We start from the raw sequence: 17,966 nt of genomic DNA, 5'->3' as shown, positions 1-17,966 counted from the left end.
TTGGTTTCTTCCCAGTCAACCACAGAAGCCCCTGTGAAGCGGGCATCCCTGCTGGGTGATATGCATTTTCGAAGCCTGCGCACCAAACTGCTACTCATGTCTCGCAATGAAGAAGCCACCAAGCACCTAGAGGTAAATTTGAGTTTACTTTTTACTGCTGAATATATTGGTATTATTGTCCTCCTCCCTTCTTGCCCAATCCTCCACCCATTCTCTTATGTTTACAGATCAAAAAGACTAAGGCTTTTGTGGGCCATTATTCATGGTCTGCTATTTTATCCCAGACTCCTCCAGATGGCAGAGCTCCATCATGTTATAGGACAGTTGTTTTCAAACTCTTTTTGAACCATGGGACTCTTATTAAGTGAAATTTACTTGAAAGCACAGTACATAAAACATCAATCAGAGCAGCAGAAGGGGGTGTGGCTCTTTCTTACACCAGGATCCCTCAGATCACTTCTGGGGCCCTGACTGGTTGGCTCAGGGGATAGAGCATCGGCCAAGCGTGCAGTCGTCCTGGGTTCCATCTCTGGTCAGGGCACACATGAGAAACGACCATCTGCTTCTCCTCCCCTCCTTCTCTCCCTTCTCTCTTTTTCCTTCTTGCAGCCAGTGGCTTGAGTAGTTTGAGCATCAGTCCCGGGTGCTGAAGAGAGCTCGGTTGATTCAAGCATCGGCCCCAGACAAGTTTCTGGGTGGATCATGGTCAGGACACGTGGAAGTCTGTCTCTTTATCACCCCTCCTCTCACTTGAAAAAAGAAAAAAAATCACTTCTGGGAACGAAATCACTTTGAGAATCATTTGTACACTGGAAAGACCACTGGACTTGGAATCCTATATCTTGCTTTGTCAAATAATTGATCTTTGGCAAGTCATTTGGTTTTACTGAGCTTTTATCATTCTCATTTATGACAACAAGGTAATTGGACTAGAATACAGGGTTAGGCAAAAGTAGGTTTACAGTGTGAGTTCACAAAACAATTTATTGTGTTATTTACTAATGTATTATTTGTATTACAACTGTAAGCCTACTTTTGTCCACTCCTGTATTTCTATGAGGTTTGAGTTCTGACATCTTATGATGGTCAGATATCCTTTTCTTAGGTATTATACCATCCTAAATGAGTAGGGTATGTGTTTGTGTTTGAACATGCATTTCCATTTATCAAGTGAACTGATTCTGGATCATGGTATAATCTTTCACTTGTCTAGGAATGCTACTTACAGGCACTGGCAGTTAAAAAATTCACCATTGCCTGACCTGTGGTGGCGCAGTGGATAAAGCGTCGACCTGGAAATGCTGAGGTCGCCGGTTCGAAACCCTGGGCTTGCCTGGTCAAGGCACATATGGGAGATGGGAGTTAATGCTTCCAGCTCCTCCCCCCCTTCCCTCTCTCTCTCTCTCTCTCTCTCTCTCTCTCTCCCCCTCCTCTCTAAAAAAATGAATGAATAAATAAATAAATAAAAATTCAGCATTAACTTCAGATAATTTGAACTATGTCTTCTCCGTTTCCCAATGAGTTCCATTTCACCAGGTTTCCTGATGACAAAATGTAGACTATTCAACTCTTCTAGGACTTGGTTGTATTGATTTGTGTGGTAAAGTGTACCAGATAGCTAACTTAACCATACAGGTGCAAGATCTTAAGAATAGGGACATGTTGCTGACCTGTGGTGGCACAGTGGATAAAAGTGGCAATCTGGAACACTGAGGTTACTGGTTTGAGACCCAGACCTTGCCTGGTCAAGGCACATATGGGAGTTGATGCTTCCAGCTCCTCTCCCCCCTTTTCTCTCTCTGTCATCTCTAAAATGAATAAATAAAAACAATTAAAAAATAAAAAAGAATAGGGACATGTTGCCTGATCAGATCAGTGGTGCTGCAGTGGATAGTGTGTCAACCTGGGACACTAATGACCCAGGTTTGAAACCGCAAGGTCACCCGGCTTGAACACAGGTTCACCAGCTTGAGTGCGAGGTTGCCTGATCCCATAGTCGCTGGCTTGAGCAAGGGGTCACTGGCTTGGCTGGAGACCCCCACCTCTAGCCAGTCAAGGCATGTATGAGAAAGCTATCAGTGAAAACTCAGGTGCCACAACTATAAGCTAATGCTTCTCATCTTTCTCTCTCTCTTCCTGTCTCACTAAAAATAAAAAGAATAGGGACATGTTTTTGTTTTTGAGAAATCTTGCCTGTTTTCTTTTTTTTAAAAAGATTTATTGATTTTTAGAGGGGAGGGGGAGAGAAAAGGGGATGAGGAGAAGCCAGAAGGATCAACTTATAGAAGTTGCTTCCAGTATGTGCCTTGACCTGGGAAGCCCAGGGTTTTGAACCAGTGACCTCAGCATTGTAGGTCGGTGCTTTATCCACTGTATCGCCACAGGTCAGACTTGCCTGTTTTGCTTTTAAAATTATTTTAGAAACATTGAAAGAATAAAGGATAATACACCACGTACCCTTGTAACCATCAGGCAGTTTAAGAAATAAAACCCGTGGCAAACTTCTAGAAGATATTTGTAACTCTAATCAAATTGTCTCCCTCCCTCCCTAACTCAGGTATTTTGAACACCCAGTATAATTCTTTTTTCTAGTCTTCTCTTTTTGCCTTAATCTTTGTGATAATTCAGCTTCATTTGTCTTGGAAATAGAAAGTCATGGGTAATGATCTGGGAGTGTCCCTTTTTAGATATCTTTCCTATTTGGTGCTTCTTACCTAGGAATCACTCTTCTAGAACCTTTTCTGTCTTTCTTGGCTTTGTACTCAGGGATCCCACAAAGGACTGATTAAGAAATTTAGTAGTGTGGTGTTCATAGGCTCTGCTTTTCTTAACCTGTTGCTTTCTGTTCAACTTCAACTTTTCAGGTTTTATTTTGGGAGTTAATACTAGTTTGGTTAAGGTAATAATTCCTTATTTTTGCATTTTTGTGAAAAATCCTTTCCTGATAGTTCAAAAATTTAATTGTCCCATAGAAGGCAAAGTTTGTAAAATATCCCATAAATAGTAGAACTAGAAGAGAGGAAAATACAGTGAGGTTTAATCATTGACAGTCTCAGACCAGAGTCCAAGTAATGTATCAGATTATTTACAGAAAAGACAATTATCAAAAAAAGAAATAGAAGAAAAATTCCTGTATGTAAATAAATGTATATAAATAAATGCAGATTGAAATATCTAATTTTATGCAAATTTAATTTTAATTCCACTCAGATTTTTTTTTTAATTTTTTTTAAAATTTTTTATTTATTCATTTTTAGAGAGGAGAGAGAGAGAAACAGAGAGAGAGAAGGGGGGAGGAGCTGGAAGCATCAACTCCCATATGTGCCTTGACCAGGTAAGCCCAGGGTTTCGAACCGACAACCTCAGCATTTCCAGGTCAACGCTTTATCCACTGCGCCACCACAGGTCAGGCCCACTCAGATTTTAAAATACCAAATTTAGAAGTATACTGGCAATTTGTTTTATATCTAAATAAAGAATTTTATGTACATTTCAGCCAAAAAATAACAAGCATGTACACAAAAGGGATTTATTCTTGCCTGGCTTGTGGTGGCACAGTGGATAAAACGTCAGCCTAGAGCGCTAAGGTCACTGGGTTGCAATCCTGGGCTTGCCTGGTTAAGGCACATATGAGAAGCAACTACTTCGAGTTGATGTTTCCCTCTTCTCCTGCACATCTCTCTCTCTTTCTCTTTCTGTCTCTCAAATTAGTATAAAAGTGGAGGCCTGACCAGGCAGTGGCGCAGTGGATAAAGCATTGGACTGGGACAATGAGGACCCAGGTTCGAAACCCCAAGGTTGCTGGCATGAGCAAGGGATCACTCACTCTGTTGTAGCATACTCCCCCATCCAGGCACAAATAAGAAAGCAATCAGTTAACAACTGAGGTGCCGCAACGAAGAGTTGATGCTTCTCATCTCTCTTCCTTCCTGTCTCTCTGTCTCCCTCTCTGTCACAAAAAAACGGGAGGAGGTGATTTATTCTTTGCTAAGAAGTAAAATGACATCTGCAGAATTAAGTAGTGATTTAAAGTTGTATGTTGTCCTGGCTGATTAGCTCAGTCAGTTAAGAGCATTGGCCCCGCCTGACCAGGCTGTGGCACAGTGGATAGAGTGTCGGACTGGGGGCCTGACCTGTGGTGGCGCAGTGGGATAAAGCATCGACCTGGAACACTGAGGTTGCCGGTTCAAAACCCTGGGCTTGCCTGGTCAAGGCACATATGGGAGTTGATGCTTCCTGCTCCTCCCCCTTCTCTCTCTCTCCCCTCTCTCTAAAAATCAATTAAAAAAAAAATAGAGTGTCGGACTGGGATGTGGAGGACCCAGGTTTGAGATCCTGAGGTAGCCAGCTTGAGCATGAGCTCATCTGGTTTGAGCAGAGCTCACCAGTTTGGACCCAAGGTCACTGGCTTAAACAAGGGATTACTCGGTCTGCTGAACGCCCACGGTCAAGGCACATATGAGAAAGCAGTCAGTGAATAACTAAGGTGTCACAACGAAAAATGGATGATTGATGCTTCTCATCTCTCTCTGTTCCTGTCTGTCTGTCCCTATCTCTCTCTCTCTCTCTCTCTCTCTCTCTCTCTGTCTCTTAAGAAAAAAAAAAGCATTGGCCCCAAAATGACAAGGTTGTGGGTTTGATCCCTAGTCAGGGGACACATGGAAAGCAACCAATGAATGCACAACTGTGTGGACTAACAAATGAATCCTTCCCTTCTCCCTCTCTGCTCTCCTTTCCTCTTTGACTCTTAAAAAACAAACAAAAAAAACCCCTGGCCTGATAGCAAGGTTGGTTGGAGCATCCTCCCAGAGTGTGTAGATTCTTGGTTTGATGTTCTTGTCTCTCTCTCTCTCCCTTTCTTACTAAAATCAATAAATAAAAGTTAAAAAAAATTTTACAGCCTGTGTTTAAAAAAAAAGGTTATATGTCCATTGAAGTTGGTTTTGTATTGTATTTGTACTTAAAAAACAGTCTCTGTAATGCAAGAACTCAGAAAATATACTATATAACCTTCATAGAAAAAAAGTTATTTTAGTTCACTGAAAAGAACCAAGTATAAATGCCTTAGAATTAAAAATCATCACCTAAAAATGAACTAGGAATGTTCGAGAATTATTAAAACCATAAAGCATAATGGTGGATCACCATTTATGCCCCCATACTGGTGATGTTCAAAGACATGACTTGAGGGGGTTTAAACACACGATATGATATACAGAGATGCGTTATAGAATTGGACACTTGAAACCTGTATAGTTATGTTAACTTGTACCACCCTAATAAATTCAACAAATACATATATCAAAAGAGAGAGAAAAATCCTTTCACCAGTCTTATTGAATCCTCTTGATAGTCTGGGAATGAGGTAGGTCTGGTGTCATTTAGCAGATGACAGAACTGAGGCACAGAGAGTTTTGTTTAAGATCACACCACCACATAGTGTTAGAGCCAAATCCAGAACTTTGGTGGCTCCCAGCCCAAACTCTGTCCTTATTTTCTCCCCTTCCCTCATTCCAAAGCCGTTGGTATTTGGAATGTAGGAGTAGAATTTAAAGTTCCTGAATTCTCCACACAGGTCCTGGTGGTCAGCAGACTATGGTGGTTCTGGCATGCATATATATTCCCCCCTTGAAGTGAGAAGCAAGGAGGCAGAGACAGACTACCGCATGCGCCCGACCGGTGATGCTTTGCCCATCTGGGCCGTTGCTCAGTTGCAACCGGAGCCATTCTAGCACCTGAGGCAGAGGCCATGGAGCCATCCTCAGCACCCTGGCCAACTTTGCTCCAATGGAGCCTTGGCTGTGGGAGGGGAAGAGAGAGGCAGAGAGGAAGGAGAGGGGGAAGGGTGGAGAAGCAGATGGGCGCTTCTCCTGTGTGCCCTGGCTAGGAATCGAACCTAGGACTTTCACATTCTAGACCGACGCTCTACCACTGAGCCAACTGGCCAGGGCTTGGCTTTCATATATATTTTTTTCTCATTGCAGTTATGCAACGACGTATCAGGTACCTGAGACAGGTTTTCTGAGATTCCACTTTTATGATTCCTTTCAGACCAGTAAGCAGTTGGCAGCAGCGTTCCAAGAGGAGTTCACAGTGCGAGAGGACCTGATGGGACTGGCAATTGGGACTCATGGTGCCAACATCCAACAGGCCCGAAAAGTACCTGGGGTGACTGCCATTGAGTTGGGTGAAGAGACCTGTACTTTCCGCATCTATGGGGAGGTCAGTAAAAGATATCTGTCACCTAGTTCTCTTCAGGGATATAGAGAAGAGAGAGTGATGTAGAAAGGAAACCTAAGTCATGTTCATCTTCCTCCCTGATTTGGGTGGCAGTAATTTTCCCTAAGACATAGTGACAGAAAGATCATTGTTTGAGATCCAAATTCTCTATTTTAGTAACGACTCCCCACTCCTCTTAGACTCCCGAGGCGTGCCGACAGGCCAGAAGCTACCTTGAGTTTTCTGAGGACTCCGTGCAAGTGCCCAGGAACCTGGTTGGTGAGTTGTGTGTGTGTGTGTATGGTCTACCGGAAAAGTTCTGTCCGTTTTGGAATAAAACAAAATACAAATTTTTCTTACCGTCAATAAACTTTATTAAATAACATACTTCCACACCAATCCTATCTTCCGAATATGGTCTGAAATGGTTTGCTGAGCTGAATTAAGCCTTTCTGCGATCTCCGATGTTGTCAGAAAAGGATCTTGCTCCAACATGGTCTTAACAACATCGTCATTGATCAAAGATGGTCACCTAGAACGTGGCTTATCAGAAAGGTCGAAATCACCTGTTTCGAATTTTTCGAACCATCTTCTGCATGTCCTATCAGAAGCTGTACCTTCACCAAACACTTTTTTTTTTTTTTTTAAGATTTTATTTATTCATTTTAGAGAGAGGGGAAAGAGAGAGAGAGAGAGAAGGGGGGAAGAGCAGGAAGCATCAACTCCCATATGTGCCTTGACCAGGCAAGCCCAGGGTTTTGAACCGGCAACCTCAGCATTTCCAGGTTGACGCTTTATCCACTGCGCCACCACAGGTCAGGCACCAAACACTTTCAATAAATTTCTACATGCTTTTGTAGCATTTCTTCCTTGTTGAAATTTGTAGAAAATACAGTGGCGTAAATGAACTTTATCAGTAGCCATGGGTACACTATCACTTCACACATAAGACTAACGTGAATCAACTTTGTTTTAGTTAATTTGCTACGTCAGTATGTATACATTAAGTGATAAAAATAGAGAGGCACACATGCGCCAAATAAACATGTGCTAACATGTCAAAACTTGTGATAGAAACAACTTTCAGGCCCTGGCCGGTTGGCTCAGCGGTAGAGCGTCGGCCTAGCGTGCGGAGGACCCGGGTTCGATTCCCGGCCAGGGCACACAGGAGAAGCGCCCATTTGCTTCTCCACCCCTCCGCCGCGCTTTCCTCTCTGTCTCTCTTCCCCTCCCGCAGCCAAGGCTCCATTGGAGCAAAGATGGCCGGGGCGCTGGGGATGGCTCTGTGGCCTCTGCCTCAGGCGCTACAGTGGCTCTGGTCGCAACATGGCGACGCCCAGGATGGGCAGAGCATCGCCCCCTGGTGGGCAGAGCATTGCCCCTGGTGGGCGTGCCGGGTGGATCCTGGTCGGGCGCATGCGGGAGTCTGTCTGACTGTCTCTCCCTGTTTCCAGCTTCAGAAAAATGAAAAAAAAAAAAAAAAAAGAAACAACTTTCTGGTAGACCTTATATATATAAAAGAGAGTACAGGTGGGGGCAGGAGGTGAGATTCTCTAAAGTGATTCTGGGCTTGACACCTCTCTGTGACTTTAGTTTCACAAGGACAGAACAGTCTGTAGGAGGGGAGGATTGACAAAAAAGGAAGAACAGATTTCTAGGGATTGTAATATTTTGTCCTATGAAAACTCAACAGAAACCTACACACAGGAGAATAATTGAACAATCTATATATAGAAGCTGAAAGTCTATCTTAACTGTTTTGATTCTTCTTTCTCTCCTTTAAAAAAAAGGTCTAATTCCTCCTTTACCCATTCAGGCAAAGTGATTGGAAAGAACGGGAAAGTGATCCAGGAGATTGTGGATAAATCTGGTGTGGTGAGGGTTCGAGTAGAAGGTGATAACGACAAGAAGAACCCCAGGGAGGAGGTATGGGCATCTGTTCCTAGAGACTGGTGTTGAGAAGTAGGTGGGATTGTTCACAAAGCCTTTCTCTGAGAATGGGGGTTTCTAGGGGGTGGAGCATGAGAACTCTTATTTTCCTAATAGATGTAGAGCCAGAAAGATCCCATTGGTTGAGCTTCCATTTGACTCTCCTAATTCATCTGCCCTTCTCTCCCTCTTTTCTCCAGGGAATGGTTCCCTTCATATTTGTTGGCACTCGAGAGAATATCAGCAATGCTCAGGCTCTGCTGGAATATCACCTCTCCTACTTGCAGGTACCCAAGCTGGAAACCTGGGAGAGAAAAGCTCTGGGTGTATATAGTAAGGGGACTAAGACTGCTGGTGGATAAGATTAGGAGTTTTGGTGCACAGGTTGTCTCTTGAGTAGATTAGAAAACACCGGGTGGGAATGGAGCTCTGGGGTTGGATCCCAGAATTTTCTGTTTAAACAATGTCTTCCTTGAGTTTAGATACATAGGGATGGTTGGGGCAGAGAAGCATGAAAGGAGACTATTCATTAATATTATATTTATTCCTCCTTCTGTATTTTCCTCCATATTTTACCCAACCAGGAAGTAGAACAGCTTCGCTTGGAGAGGCTGCAAATTGATGAACAGCTTCGTCAGATTGGGCTGGGCTTTCGCCCTCCTGGGAGTGGGCGGGGCAGCGGTGGCAGTGACAAGGCTGGATATACCACAGATGAGAGCTCCTCCTCCCTGCACACCACACGAACCTATGGGGGCAGCTACGGGGGCCGGGGTCGGGGCCGGAGGACAGGTGGTCCTGCCTATGGTGAGACAGTTGTGGGAGAGGAAGGCAGTTGGTGGTGGGGCTTATGGGGAGAGGCAAAGGTCTGGGTAGAAGCTCGAGGAAAGGGTGATGGAGATGGTAATTGGCTAGGGGACTTGTGAGTGAGAGGGAGAAGTCTTCCCATTTGGGGGCAGTGAGTGACCCGATTGAACTCCACTGTGTTCTTTAGGCCCCAGCTCAGACCCGTCTACTGCTTCTGAGACTGAGTCTGAGAAGAGAGAAGATCCTATCCGAGCTGGCCCAGGAGACCGGGATCCCCCAAACCGGGGGGAAGAAAGCCGGAGGCGGCCAATTGGGGGCCGGGGTAGGGGCCCCCCACCAGCCCCCCGGCCTACCTCGCGATACAACTCTTCATCTATTAGCTCAGGTACCAGTACTAGACAGCTGGGTATATGAATGGAGGCCAAAGGGAAAATGGTAGACACCTGACTGCTAACTCCTCCTCTTTCTCTAACCAGTGCTGAAGGATCCAGACAGTAACCCCTACAGCCTACTGGACACATCTGAACCAGAGCCTCCAATTGACTCAGAACCCGGGGAGCCCCCACCAGCAAGTGCCCGACGGCGCCGATCCCGCCGCCGCCGCACTGACGAAGACAGGACTGTTATGGATGCAGGCCTGGAATCAGATGGGCCTAGCACGACAGAAAATGGCCTGGGTAAGGGGTGTTGAAAAAAATTAGAGCTGGGCAAGAACTGAGGGGTGGGAGATTGGTTGCCCACAGAAATTTTTCCCTGCCCCACAGAAGACGAGTCCAGACCTCAGCGTCGTAATCGGAGCCGCCGCCGTCGTAATCGCGGTAACCGTACTGATGGTTCTGTCAGTGGAGACCGCCAGCCAGGTCAGCTAACGCTGGGTGCCAGCGTCCTTCCTGAGAGCTGAGAGAACGGGTTTCCCCTACCCTATGAAAACCGGGGTTGGGGTTCAGTGGGTATCTAAAGACGGTGGTGTACCTGGGCTTCTTCTGAAACTCTTGGTCCTCTGCCTTTCCTAGTGACTGTGGCTGACTATATCTCCAGAGCAGAGTCTCAGAGCCGCCAGCGGCCACCCCTGGAACGCACTAAACCCTCAGAGGTCTCTCTTTCAGGACAGAAGGTAGGCAAGCAAGATGTAATTGCTCCTTCCCCGTTTTTTGTTCTTTTGGGGCAGGGGGCATAAGAAAATTCCCAAAGAATTATCTTGATAAATTGCAGCGAAGACTGATGGAGTTTTTAGGCTATATTTAAAATAGTGGAAAGTTTGAATAGAAGAAAAAATTTGAATAAAGTTTGGTTTATATTTCTGGATCCCAGTGAAATTGACTAGAGAGGCAGGTCAGGGACTAATCCCTGGGTCACCCAATGCCAGGTTTGCTTAGAGGATAGGGAATGTTGTTACCTTAATTTCTACTGACCACCTCTTTCCTTCCTCTCCATTTTCTTTCCCATTTTCCCCCCAGTGTGACTCTGTCAGCAAGCTTCCTAAGGGCCCCTCAGAGAATGGGGAGCTCTCCGCCCCCCTGGAGTTGGGTAGTTTGGTGAATGGGGTTTCATAAAACCTCCAGCCTGCATCCCTCCCTTCTCCATCTCGCTTGCTGCCCAACACCATGACCCTCACAGGCCCGACTGACCTGCGCTGGAGCTGCTCTTATCTAGGGGGGAGGGGGGTGGCACAGAAGCTTGGGTCCCCCCCAACCTCTAGGAGCTAGTGGAGGGGTGTGTAACAGGGTCATACCCACCTCCCTCTTGTCCGCCCTGCCCCCAGGGTGAGGGGAGCCTCTCCTTCCCCATCAGACTGGATGTGCCTTTAGCCTCTAACGCCCCACTCTCTCTGAACACCCCCATTCTCCACCTGTTGGTGCGGGGTGCTCCTTGACCCACCCAGATTTGACAGTTCAGGGGGCCCCCCTGCTATCCCTCCTCCCATCCTGTACCCCCGATTTCTGGGGCCTCATCACTGTGGAAGACGGGGATAGTAAGGGTATATAATTGGGTGGGAGGCATGGGGAAGGTTTTGGACTAGAACCAGGGGTGTGTATGAAGGGGGGGTGACAAGGTCCCCCAGGGGAAGGGGGACCAACCTTATCTGGTGGATGAGAAGGCGTATTTATTTTTCACTGTACAGTATTTAAAAAGAGAATTAAAAAAATCCGAATGGCTCTCTGGTTCCTGCGTCTTCCTTGTGCCTTCTTTGGTCCAGCTGTTTTCTTATATTGACTGTCCCACTCCTTGGCCCTTGTTTCCTTTCTCCACACCTGGCTCCTGTAGTGTCCCAGAGATGCTCTACTTTTGGACTTTCAGACAATTGTTCATTCCCAGGTACCCTTCTGGTGGAAGAGAGGGGCTTGTGTGTTTGCTGCTTCTCTTCTACCCCAGGTTTGCTGGTAGGGGCCACTCCTTTCCCTGAGTCACAGCTCGCTAGGTAGGGCTGCTTTTAGTTGGAGCTATTCCTAAAAGCTGAGAGAGAGCCAAGGCTGGCTGCTTAATCCGATTACCTGAGGCCTGAGGCTTGGGCTGGGCCTCGGGCAGAGTGGGGAGCAGTGTTCCCCCATGAAAGCCTCTGGGACCTGGATATCCAGTTCTCATTGCTGCTGGTTCCTGCTCTGCATCCAGTCTTTTTCAGCATCCACAGCCCTGATCTCAGCCCCAGGGGAAGTGTCCTGGGATGCCTGGCTCCCTGCTTCCAGACTGACTCTTAGGTTTGGATATAAAACGTGCTGGAGAAACCTTTGTTTGGGGCCAGAGTTGGGAGGGTTTAAGTTTTCTCACCTGGAGTGGTGTTGAATCACCACCCAAGCACCTGCTGGGATGACTCAGGCAACAAAAATGGCCTATGTCCCTCTTAACTGCCCAACTTTCTGGCCCCATGGGCAGGTCGGGTTTTGAGGGGTACCGGGCCCAAGAAAAAGGTTTGGGGTGGATAAGAGGTGTTCCCAAGCTCTTCCTAGCACTCTGACCCTGAGGGCTTCAGATCCCAGTGCTTGATTCCTTTGTGCAAAGGAATTGGCTTTGAATTGCTAAAGTTTAGGAAGGGAGGGGCGCGGGCAGAGCCGCTGGGGCTGGAAGGCCTGAAACCTGGGTCTTGGGTGGAGAGGGGAGTGGTGCCCTAGGGTGTTGGGGGCTGGGAAGAACGGGCTACCTGGGTCTGCCTGACGCGGGGGGGGGGGGGGGGGGGGGGGGGGTGGCTCTCGAGGAGGCGCGGTCTGCTGGGAGGGAGGGAGGGAAGGAGGGAGGAGTCGGGCGTTAAAAGCCGCTCCCGGCCTAGCTCACCCTGCAGCCAAGGACGCCCGGGCCGGGTTCGCGCTGTGGCAGCTGGGTTGCGCTGCCCGGCAGCGACACCAGAGGGACCGGGAAGGTCACATCCTCCACGGAAGCCTGGGCAGCCGCAGGTAGGCGCGAGAGCCGGTCTGGCACCGCACCACGAGGACAGGAGAGGGCAGCCTGTCTTGTACCCGCTACCCAACAGCAGATTTTGCACTCCACTTTTCTAGAGCGTGCAAGGCTGGTAGGGAGCAGGGACTCCAAAATAAGGACTCAACTTGGGGACGGTCTATACTTTGTAGGGACACGAGTTTCCCTGGAACCACTCCAGACTGGGAAGATCCTTCGATTTTAAGGAAATCAGGTTAGAGAAAAACGTTTCGCTTCGGAGAGGGTGTGTAGGCGCCCTCTTACGGCTTACCTCCACCCCGATGGCGGTACCCGGCCCCTCAAATGACCAGGCCTGGAGCCTGGAACCTCCCGCTCCCGCGGCTTCTGCCTCCTCGTCCTCTGGCTCCCAGGAGGGGGAGGACGCTGGGAGCCCCGTGGTCTCCGGGGGGCTTCCCTTGGAGAAGGTGAAGCGACCTATGAACGCGTTCATGGTGTGGAGTTCCGCTCAGCGCCGCCAGATGGCGCAGCAAAACCCAAAGATGCACAACTCGGAGATCTCCAAACGCCTGGGCGCGCAGTGGAAGCAGCTGGGCGAGGACGAGAAGCGACCCTTCGTGGAGGAGGCGAAGCGGCTACGGGCCCGGCACCTGCGTGACTACCCCGACTACAAGTACCGGCCCCGGCGCAAGACCAAGGGCGCAGGCGCCGGGCTGCTCCACTTCCGCCAGGGAAGCGGCTGTGTGGTTGGCAGCGGGCCGGTCTGGGGCCCTGGCTACACGACCATCCAGGGCAGCAGAGGCTTTGGGTACCAGCCCCCCAACTACTCGACATCCTACCTGCCTGGCAGTTACAGGTGAGTGACTGGGGAGCGAGGTGGGAAAGGGATGGTGTCCCCGCTCCTGGAAGCCAGGTGGGGCGGACACCCAAGGCCCTGTTTGGCATAATACCTGAAACCACCAAAGCCAGAGGCCTCTCCCTGGGGAGTTGGGGGGCTGCCGTTAAGGTTTGGGTACAGGCTCTCCCTGCACTTCCAGCGCCTCTGGGAGGGCTCTGGTGGCCCAGGGTTTCCCCGTCTCAGCCTGGCATTGTGGCTCTACAGGAGACCCTAGCTAGCTGCCTGGATGTTAGGTGTTCCAGTTACCCGTTGCCCCCACTTCTGGCCCTGTTGTGTCCCGGCTCCCCTCTCAGCCCCCAGTGCAAGCTGAGGCTAAACCCAACTCTGCCCCTTTCTGGCCGGCTGCCCCTCAAGAGGAAAGCATGCGCACAGCATGCAAGCTCCCTGAGCCTGCCCCAACAAGGCTGCCCCGCGCTCTAAGCCAGTCTCAGGTCTTGTTCCAGACCTGCAGTACCTGGTGGTGCCCAGACAGTCAAGGATGGGTAGGTTCTACGTGTCTGCACAGAACTGGGGAGACCTGCCCTCACAGGCACATTGGGGGACCCTGCCTGGCACCTCCCAGCTAGGGAAATGCCCTCTAACCATGGTGTTTCTCTTTGCAGCTCTTCCCACTGTAAACCGGAGGCCTCAACATGCTCCCTCCATCAGAGTAACCCTAGGCTCCAGGGGGAGCTGCTGCCCGCCTGTAACCCCTACCTCTCCCCAGGCTCCCACACTCCCTACAATCCCCCCGTCTCCGGGGCCCCCATGCCCCTTGCCCATCTCTAACTCATGGGTACGAACCTCCTAGAAAGGGCTCCAACCTCTTTCATTTTCACCCAGAACCACCGTCTGCTCCCAAAGTGCAAACCCTTCTTTTGTACTGTTCACAGTTCAGAGGAGAACTGAGATCTGCCCTCCACCTGACAAAAGCCAGGGGGGGCAAAACAACTTTTTTTATATTTTTATAGGACGAACACAGTTTTATACAATTAAGCCATGTCTCTGAGTCTTTATTGAACCATCTCTGTTCTGTACTGCAGCAGGAACCAGCACCATCTCCACTCCCTTCCGCTTGGACCTGCCAGAGCAGGAACCTCCTCACCCCACCCTGGGGCCTTGACTGAGTCATTCTCAACCCCCTGCCGCAGCCCCTCACCCAGTAATGGGGTCCAGGAGACAGTCGCCAGGGAGGGGGGAGGAAGCAGTTTTAAGTCCCTAGTCCTTTCCACTGTCCAGGCTCTGAAGGGAAGTGGGGAGAAGGAAGGGCAGGGCAAGACTTTTGCCCAGAATAGGTAAGTATGGAAACTAACTAATTAAATGAGTTACTATCAAATGTCAGCTTGAAAATGTTTACTGCCATTCTAAGGAGCTGGGTCTCCCAACTATGCCATTCCACTCAACACAAATCCTGGCTCAAGAAGTATCTGCAGAAGGATGGGGAATGCTTAAAGTTACAACAGACTGGCCCAGGACCCTGAGGTTAAGTGAATGACCAGAAACATGGAATGGACATGAGTAGCCAGCTCAGAACTACTCCTCCTTCTTGTGGGGAGCCTTTGCATTCCAGTAGAAGAGAAGCTGGGCAGCGATAAGGCCGTTACAGAGGGAAGAGACCACAAAGGTTCCAGCCATGAGGGGGTCTCCAGTTTCCTAGGTGTGAGAAACACAGCTAGGGTCACTCTTCAGCAAAACCCAAAAAAGGTTCCACAGGTCAGGCAGCTTTGGGTCCTCAGGTGGAAAAGGTAAGATGAGGTTTTAGTGCCCCCTACAGGGGAGAAGGTGAACTCACCTGAATGGAGGTGAAGATTCGAGCCAGAGAGCCTCCGAAAAGCAGAAAGATTGTGATGGCAGAGAGCTGACCCGTGTGCCCATTGTGGTAGTTGGTGACTGCCTGAAGCAGCTAGAACAAGAGTTGAGACCCTTAGTTCTATCATCTGAATTTTTCCCATATTCCCATCGCAGACTCCTTCCATTCCCCTCAATCCCACAGAGCTCCCAGGCCCCCCTCCCAACATTTTCTTCCTTGCTCCCAGTACCCACCTTTCCCACCACCACAGAAGGCATATTGGAAGCCTGGAGCAGGGTGACTACAGCCCGGGGCGTCAGTGGTGAAAGCAGCACCAGCAGGACCAAGGTATAACCCACTAAGAAAGCCACACCTTGGGATCAGGGAGACAAGGAGTCCTCATCAACCTCTGGAGTCCTCTGGCTTCCCCAGGCCTGAGTTCCCAGCCAGCAGGGCTCTTGGGTAAATCCCAGCACCTTTCCCATTCTGTCCTCTGTAGTGCAAGACCAGGAAGCAGATGGTGACTGTCTGGAGCATCAGGAAGAGGGCTTCACCCCAAGAGCTGCAGAGTCAAGAGGAAGAAGAATGGTGGGCCTGAAAGACGTAGGGAAAGCCTCCACAGCCCATCCGCTCCCAACTGTCTGATTACTCCCTGTTCTCCACAGCCCCAGGGGTGCCCACCACCGCCTCCCAGCACCACCTACTCATTCTGGATTCTGGGCATTTGTGGGATGCTCGCCTCTTCTCATCACCTCCACAGATGATGCCCTTTCACCTCCCTGACCCTAACCGCACTCGAGTTGTGGACGTTACCCTTGGGGATATAGGGCAAGCCCCTTCACCTGAAGGGGAAGTGGTTGAGGATACTGTACACCATGGTCCCAGTCAACGCCACCAGCTCCAGCATTACTGACTGGAGGCTCAGGCCTTCGGCACTCTTGGCTCCAAGAATTTTAAACACCTGGGGCAGTTTTACTAAAGAGAAAAAAATGAAAAAGGCATGGTTGAAGGGCCGATGTTTCTTGGGAGTACAACGCAACAACTACTGGGAACCATAATAACCCCATCTCTGGTTAAGGGACCCATTCAGTTTATGGCATTTTAGGACTCCATCCCCGTCCCAATATAAAGAAAGGAAAATAAAATACATACCTAGAAGTGACCCAGCTACAATGCCCAGCCCCAGGCCCTTGCTGAGGAGAATTTTCAGGCAGGGGACTGAGAAGAGAACGAGGTGTAAGCAGAGAGGAGACCTCTGAAACCCAGACTAGGGCTTTCAGAAACGGTACAGGCCTAAAGGCTTAAAGCGCTCCTGTGGGCTGCGGCTGCTTCTTAAGACTCGGACGTACCCATATAAGGCAGCCTGGGGGTTGTCTGGAGACAGGTGAACAAACGGAGAACTGAAGGAAAGCCATCAGGAGGGCAGGGGCCTCTGGGGGTGCCGCTGAGGGCCTGGATTCCTAAGAGGCTGCTAATCAAGTTTGACCTTGGTCCTGAAAGTATAGCGACCTACTAAAAGTTGGAACTCTTCTATCAAATTTTAACTTTTATAAAATTTGAGTCTTGGCCTTTCGTTGTCGCCAAAACAAACTTCACAGAATTACTTCCAATCGGCGACCTGCCCCACCCCCCCGCCCAAAAATGGCATCCTTCCTCTTCGGAGCCCGGGACACTTCCGCCCCTCTCCGACATAATTTCCGCCCAGCGCGGCGAGCAGCAGTCGCCACCACGCCTCCTTTATGGTCTGAGGGCGCTCAGGCAGAACTTCGGCTGGATGCTGAATAAAACTCACCGTGAAGCAAATCCCAGTGGACGAAAAATTGGTCGTAGCATTTCTCAGGTAAAAGAATCGGCACGAGCACCCGTTTGAGCGGCCCGTCAGCTTCGGCCGCCATATTGCACAAATAGCTTCCGCCACTTTCTTCAGACCGTCAGAGACTTGCGGTACGCATGCGTGCTCCGGATATCCCGCCCCTTGCCTTCCCGCGACTAGGCTGAACCGCCCCGTTCTCCGCTCTTTCTTACGCCACCGCACCTTTAGCAGCGTAAAATAGGTCTCGTCCGGACACTGTTTTGGGCCCACCCTCCCTGCTGTTTGAATTTTAAAGTGTGTCAAAGCTGTACGCCTGCGCGCTTCCTTGTTTTTCGCCTTTGTTTATGCTTCTAGTTTGGAAGCAAGATTTATCCTGCTTTTTCTCTGCTCCTGCTCGGCGCCATCTTGTCTTCTCTCCGCTGACTCTATTTTGTTCAAAGTTAAGAGAAGGAGCGTGAGTCTCCAAAATGGCGTTGGGTGCGAGTGCTGTAGCTCTTTAAGCCCTGTTCTTTCGGCGTCTCCAGAGAGAATGGCACTGGCAGGAGCAGTACAGTCTGCACTAGGCAGCCGTCCGCGGGTGTCCGGCAGCGGTCAGGGTCCGTGCGTCTCCCCTCCGGGTTCACCCGGGCCTTAGCGGATGGGCGCGCCACCGACCGCTGGACTGGGACAGGGAAGCAGAAGAGGAGGAGGTGGCGGAAAATGGGGAAGGTTATGTCTTACAGCCCCTTGCGGAGCCCAGCCGGGTTGAAGCAGGCTCCATGAAGCACAGGCAGGAGGACCCTTTGGGTCCCCCCCCCCCCCTGCCACCGCTGGATCGAAGGCTCCACCTCTGGGCCGAGACCCGCTCCTCTGTCTTCTGTGACCTCGGTGCTGAGCACGGGCTTAAGCAAGGCTAAGTGGGCCTAGCAGCTCCCCTTGGCAAAGGACACCTTGGACTACCCATCGGGAGCGATGCCTTCTGCCAAGCAGCGCTGGGACACCAGCTCTTGGTCATCCCGGTGGCAGCTGGGTGTCTGTTGTGCACCATGCCGTCTTGCAGCCCTTCAGTGACTCACGCTACAGTCTGCAAGGTCGTAGATGTTTTTAAAGTGGCGGTGCTGCCCCCAGGGTGGGTCTTCAGATCCCAATGGCTACAACTAGGAAGGCCCCATTCTGGCCCCCAGCAATTG

At 49.8% G+C, this 17,966-nt stretch overlaps 3 protein-coding genes across 7 annotated transcripts in view; 2 read left to right on the top strand and 1 right to left on the bottom strand.

Annotated features, from left to right (window-relative positions):
• Positions 1-11,108, top strand: part of FXR2 (FMR1 autosomal homolog 2) — a 28,458-nt gene extending 17,350 nt beyond the window's left edge. The window contains exons 7-17 of the mRNA XM_066264144.1: positions 16-132; positions 6,052-6,222; positions 6,420-6,498; positions 8,036-8,145; positions 8,349-8,435; positions 8,733-8,952; positions 9,140-9,337; positions 9,429-9,629; positions 9,717-9,812; positions 9,966-10,066; positions 10,410-11,108. Coding sequence (XP_066120241.1) covers positions 16-132; positions 6,052-6,222; positions 6,420-6,498; positions 8,036-8,145; positions 8,349-8,435; positions 8,733-8,952; positions 9,140-9,337; positions 9,429-9,629; positions 9,717-9,812; positions 9,966-10,066; positions 10,410-10,505 — 1,476 coding nt within the window. The 3' untranslated portion in view covers positions 10,506-11,108. The remainder of the gene's footprint in view (positions 1-15; positions 133-6,051; positions 6,223-6,419; positions 6,499-8,035; positions 8,146-8,348; positions 8,436-8,732; positions 8,953-9,139; positions 9,338-9,428; positions 9,630-9,716; positions 9,813-9,965; positions 10,067-10,409) is intronic.
• A 1,057-nt stretch (positions 11,109-12,165) lies between these two features.
• SOX15 (SRY-box transcription factor 15) lies at positions 12,166-14,191 on the top strand. Of its 3 annotated transcripts, none has more exons than XM_066264153.1 (3): positions 12,166-12,338; positions 12,513-13,174; positions 13,819-14,191. In XM_066264153.1, the coding sequence occupies exons 2-3, from the start codon at positions 12,642-12,644 to the stop codon at positions 13,982-13,984; spliced, it is 699 nt and encodes a 232-aa protein (XP_066120250.1). In that variant the 5' UTR covers positions 12,166-12,338; positions 12,513-12,641; the 3' UTR covers positions 13,985-14,191. The 3 variants fall into 3 exon arrangements, with proteins under 3 accessions (XP_066120250.1, XP_066120249.1, XP_066120248.1); XM_066264152.1 differs by having other exon boundaries at positions 12,441-13,174; XM_066264151.1 differs by having other exon boundaries at positions 12,166-13,174.
• A 1-nt stretch (position 14,192) lies between these two features.
• On the bottom strand, positions 14,193-17,557 carry MPDU1 (mannose-P-dolichol utilization defect 1). Of its 3 annotated transcripts, XM_066264148.1 has the most exons (8): positions 16,777-17,557; positions 16,334-16,477; positions 16,137-16,202; positions 15,827-15,959; positions 15,461-15,546; positions 15,239-15,357; positions 14,988-15,098; positions 14,193-14,848 (listed from the first exon to the last, which is right to left on the bottom strand). In XM_066264148.1, exons 1-8 carry the CDS (start codon positions 16,877-16,879, stop codon positions 14,729-14,731), a joined length of 882 nt encoding a protein of 293 aa, XP_066120245.1. In that variant the 5' UTR covers positions 16,880-17,557; the 3' UTR covers positions 14,193-14,728. The 3 variants fall into 3 exon arrangements, with proteins under 3 accessions (XP_066120245.1, XP_066120246.1, XP_066120247.1); XM_066264149.1 differs by lacking the exon at positions 16,334-16,477 and having other exon boundaries at positions 16,777-17,204; XM_066264150.1 differs by lacking the exons at positions 16,137-16,202; positions 16,334-16,477 and having other exon boundaries at positions 16,777-17,550.
• Positions 17,558-17,966: the final 409 nt, after the last annotated feature.

This window comes from Saccopteryx bilineata, chromosome 2 (genome assembly GCF_036850765.1).
Source record: "Saccopteryx bilineata isolate mSacBil1 chromosome 2, mSacBil1_pri_phased_curated, whole genome shotgun sequence".
In the NCBI taxonomy this organism is placed as follows: domain Eukaryota; kingdom Metazoa; phylum Chordata; class Mammalia; order Chiroptera; family Emballonuridae; genus Saccopteryx; species Saccopteryx bilineata.
This window is presented reverse-complemented; position numbering and strand designations above follow the sequence as displayed.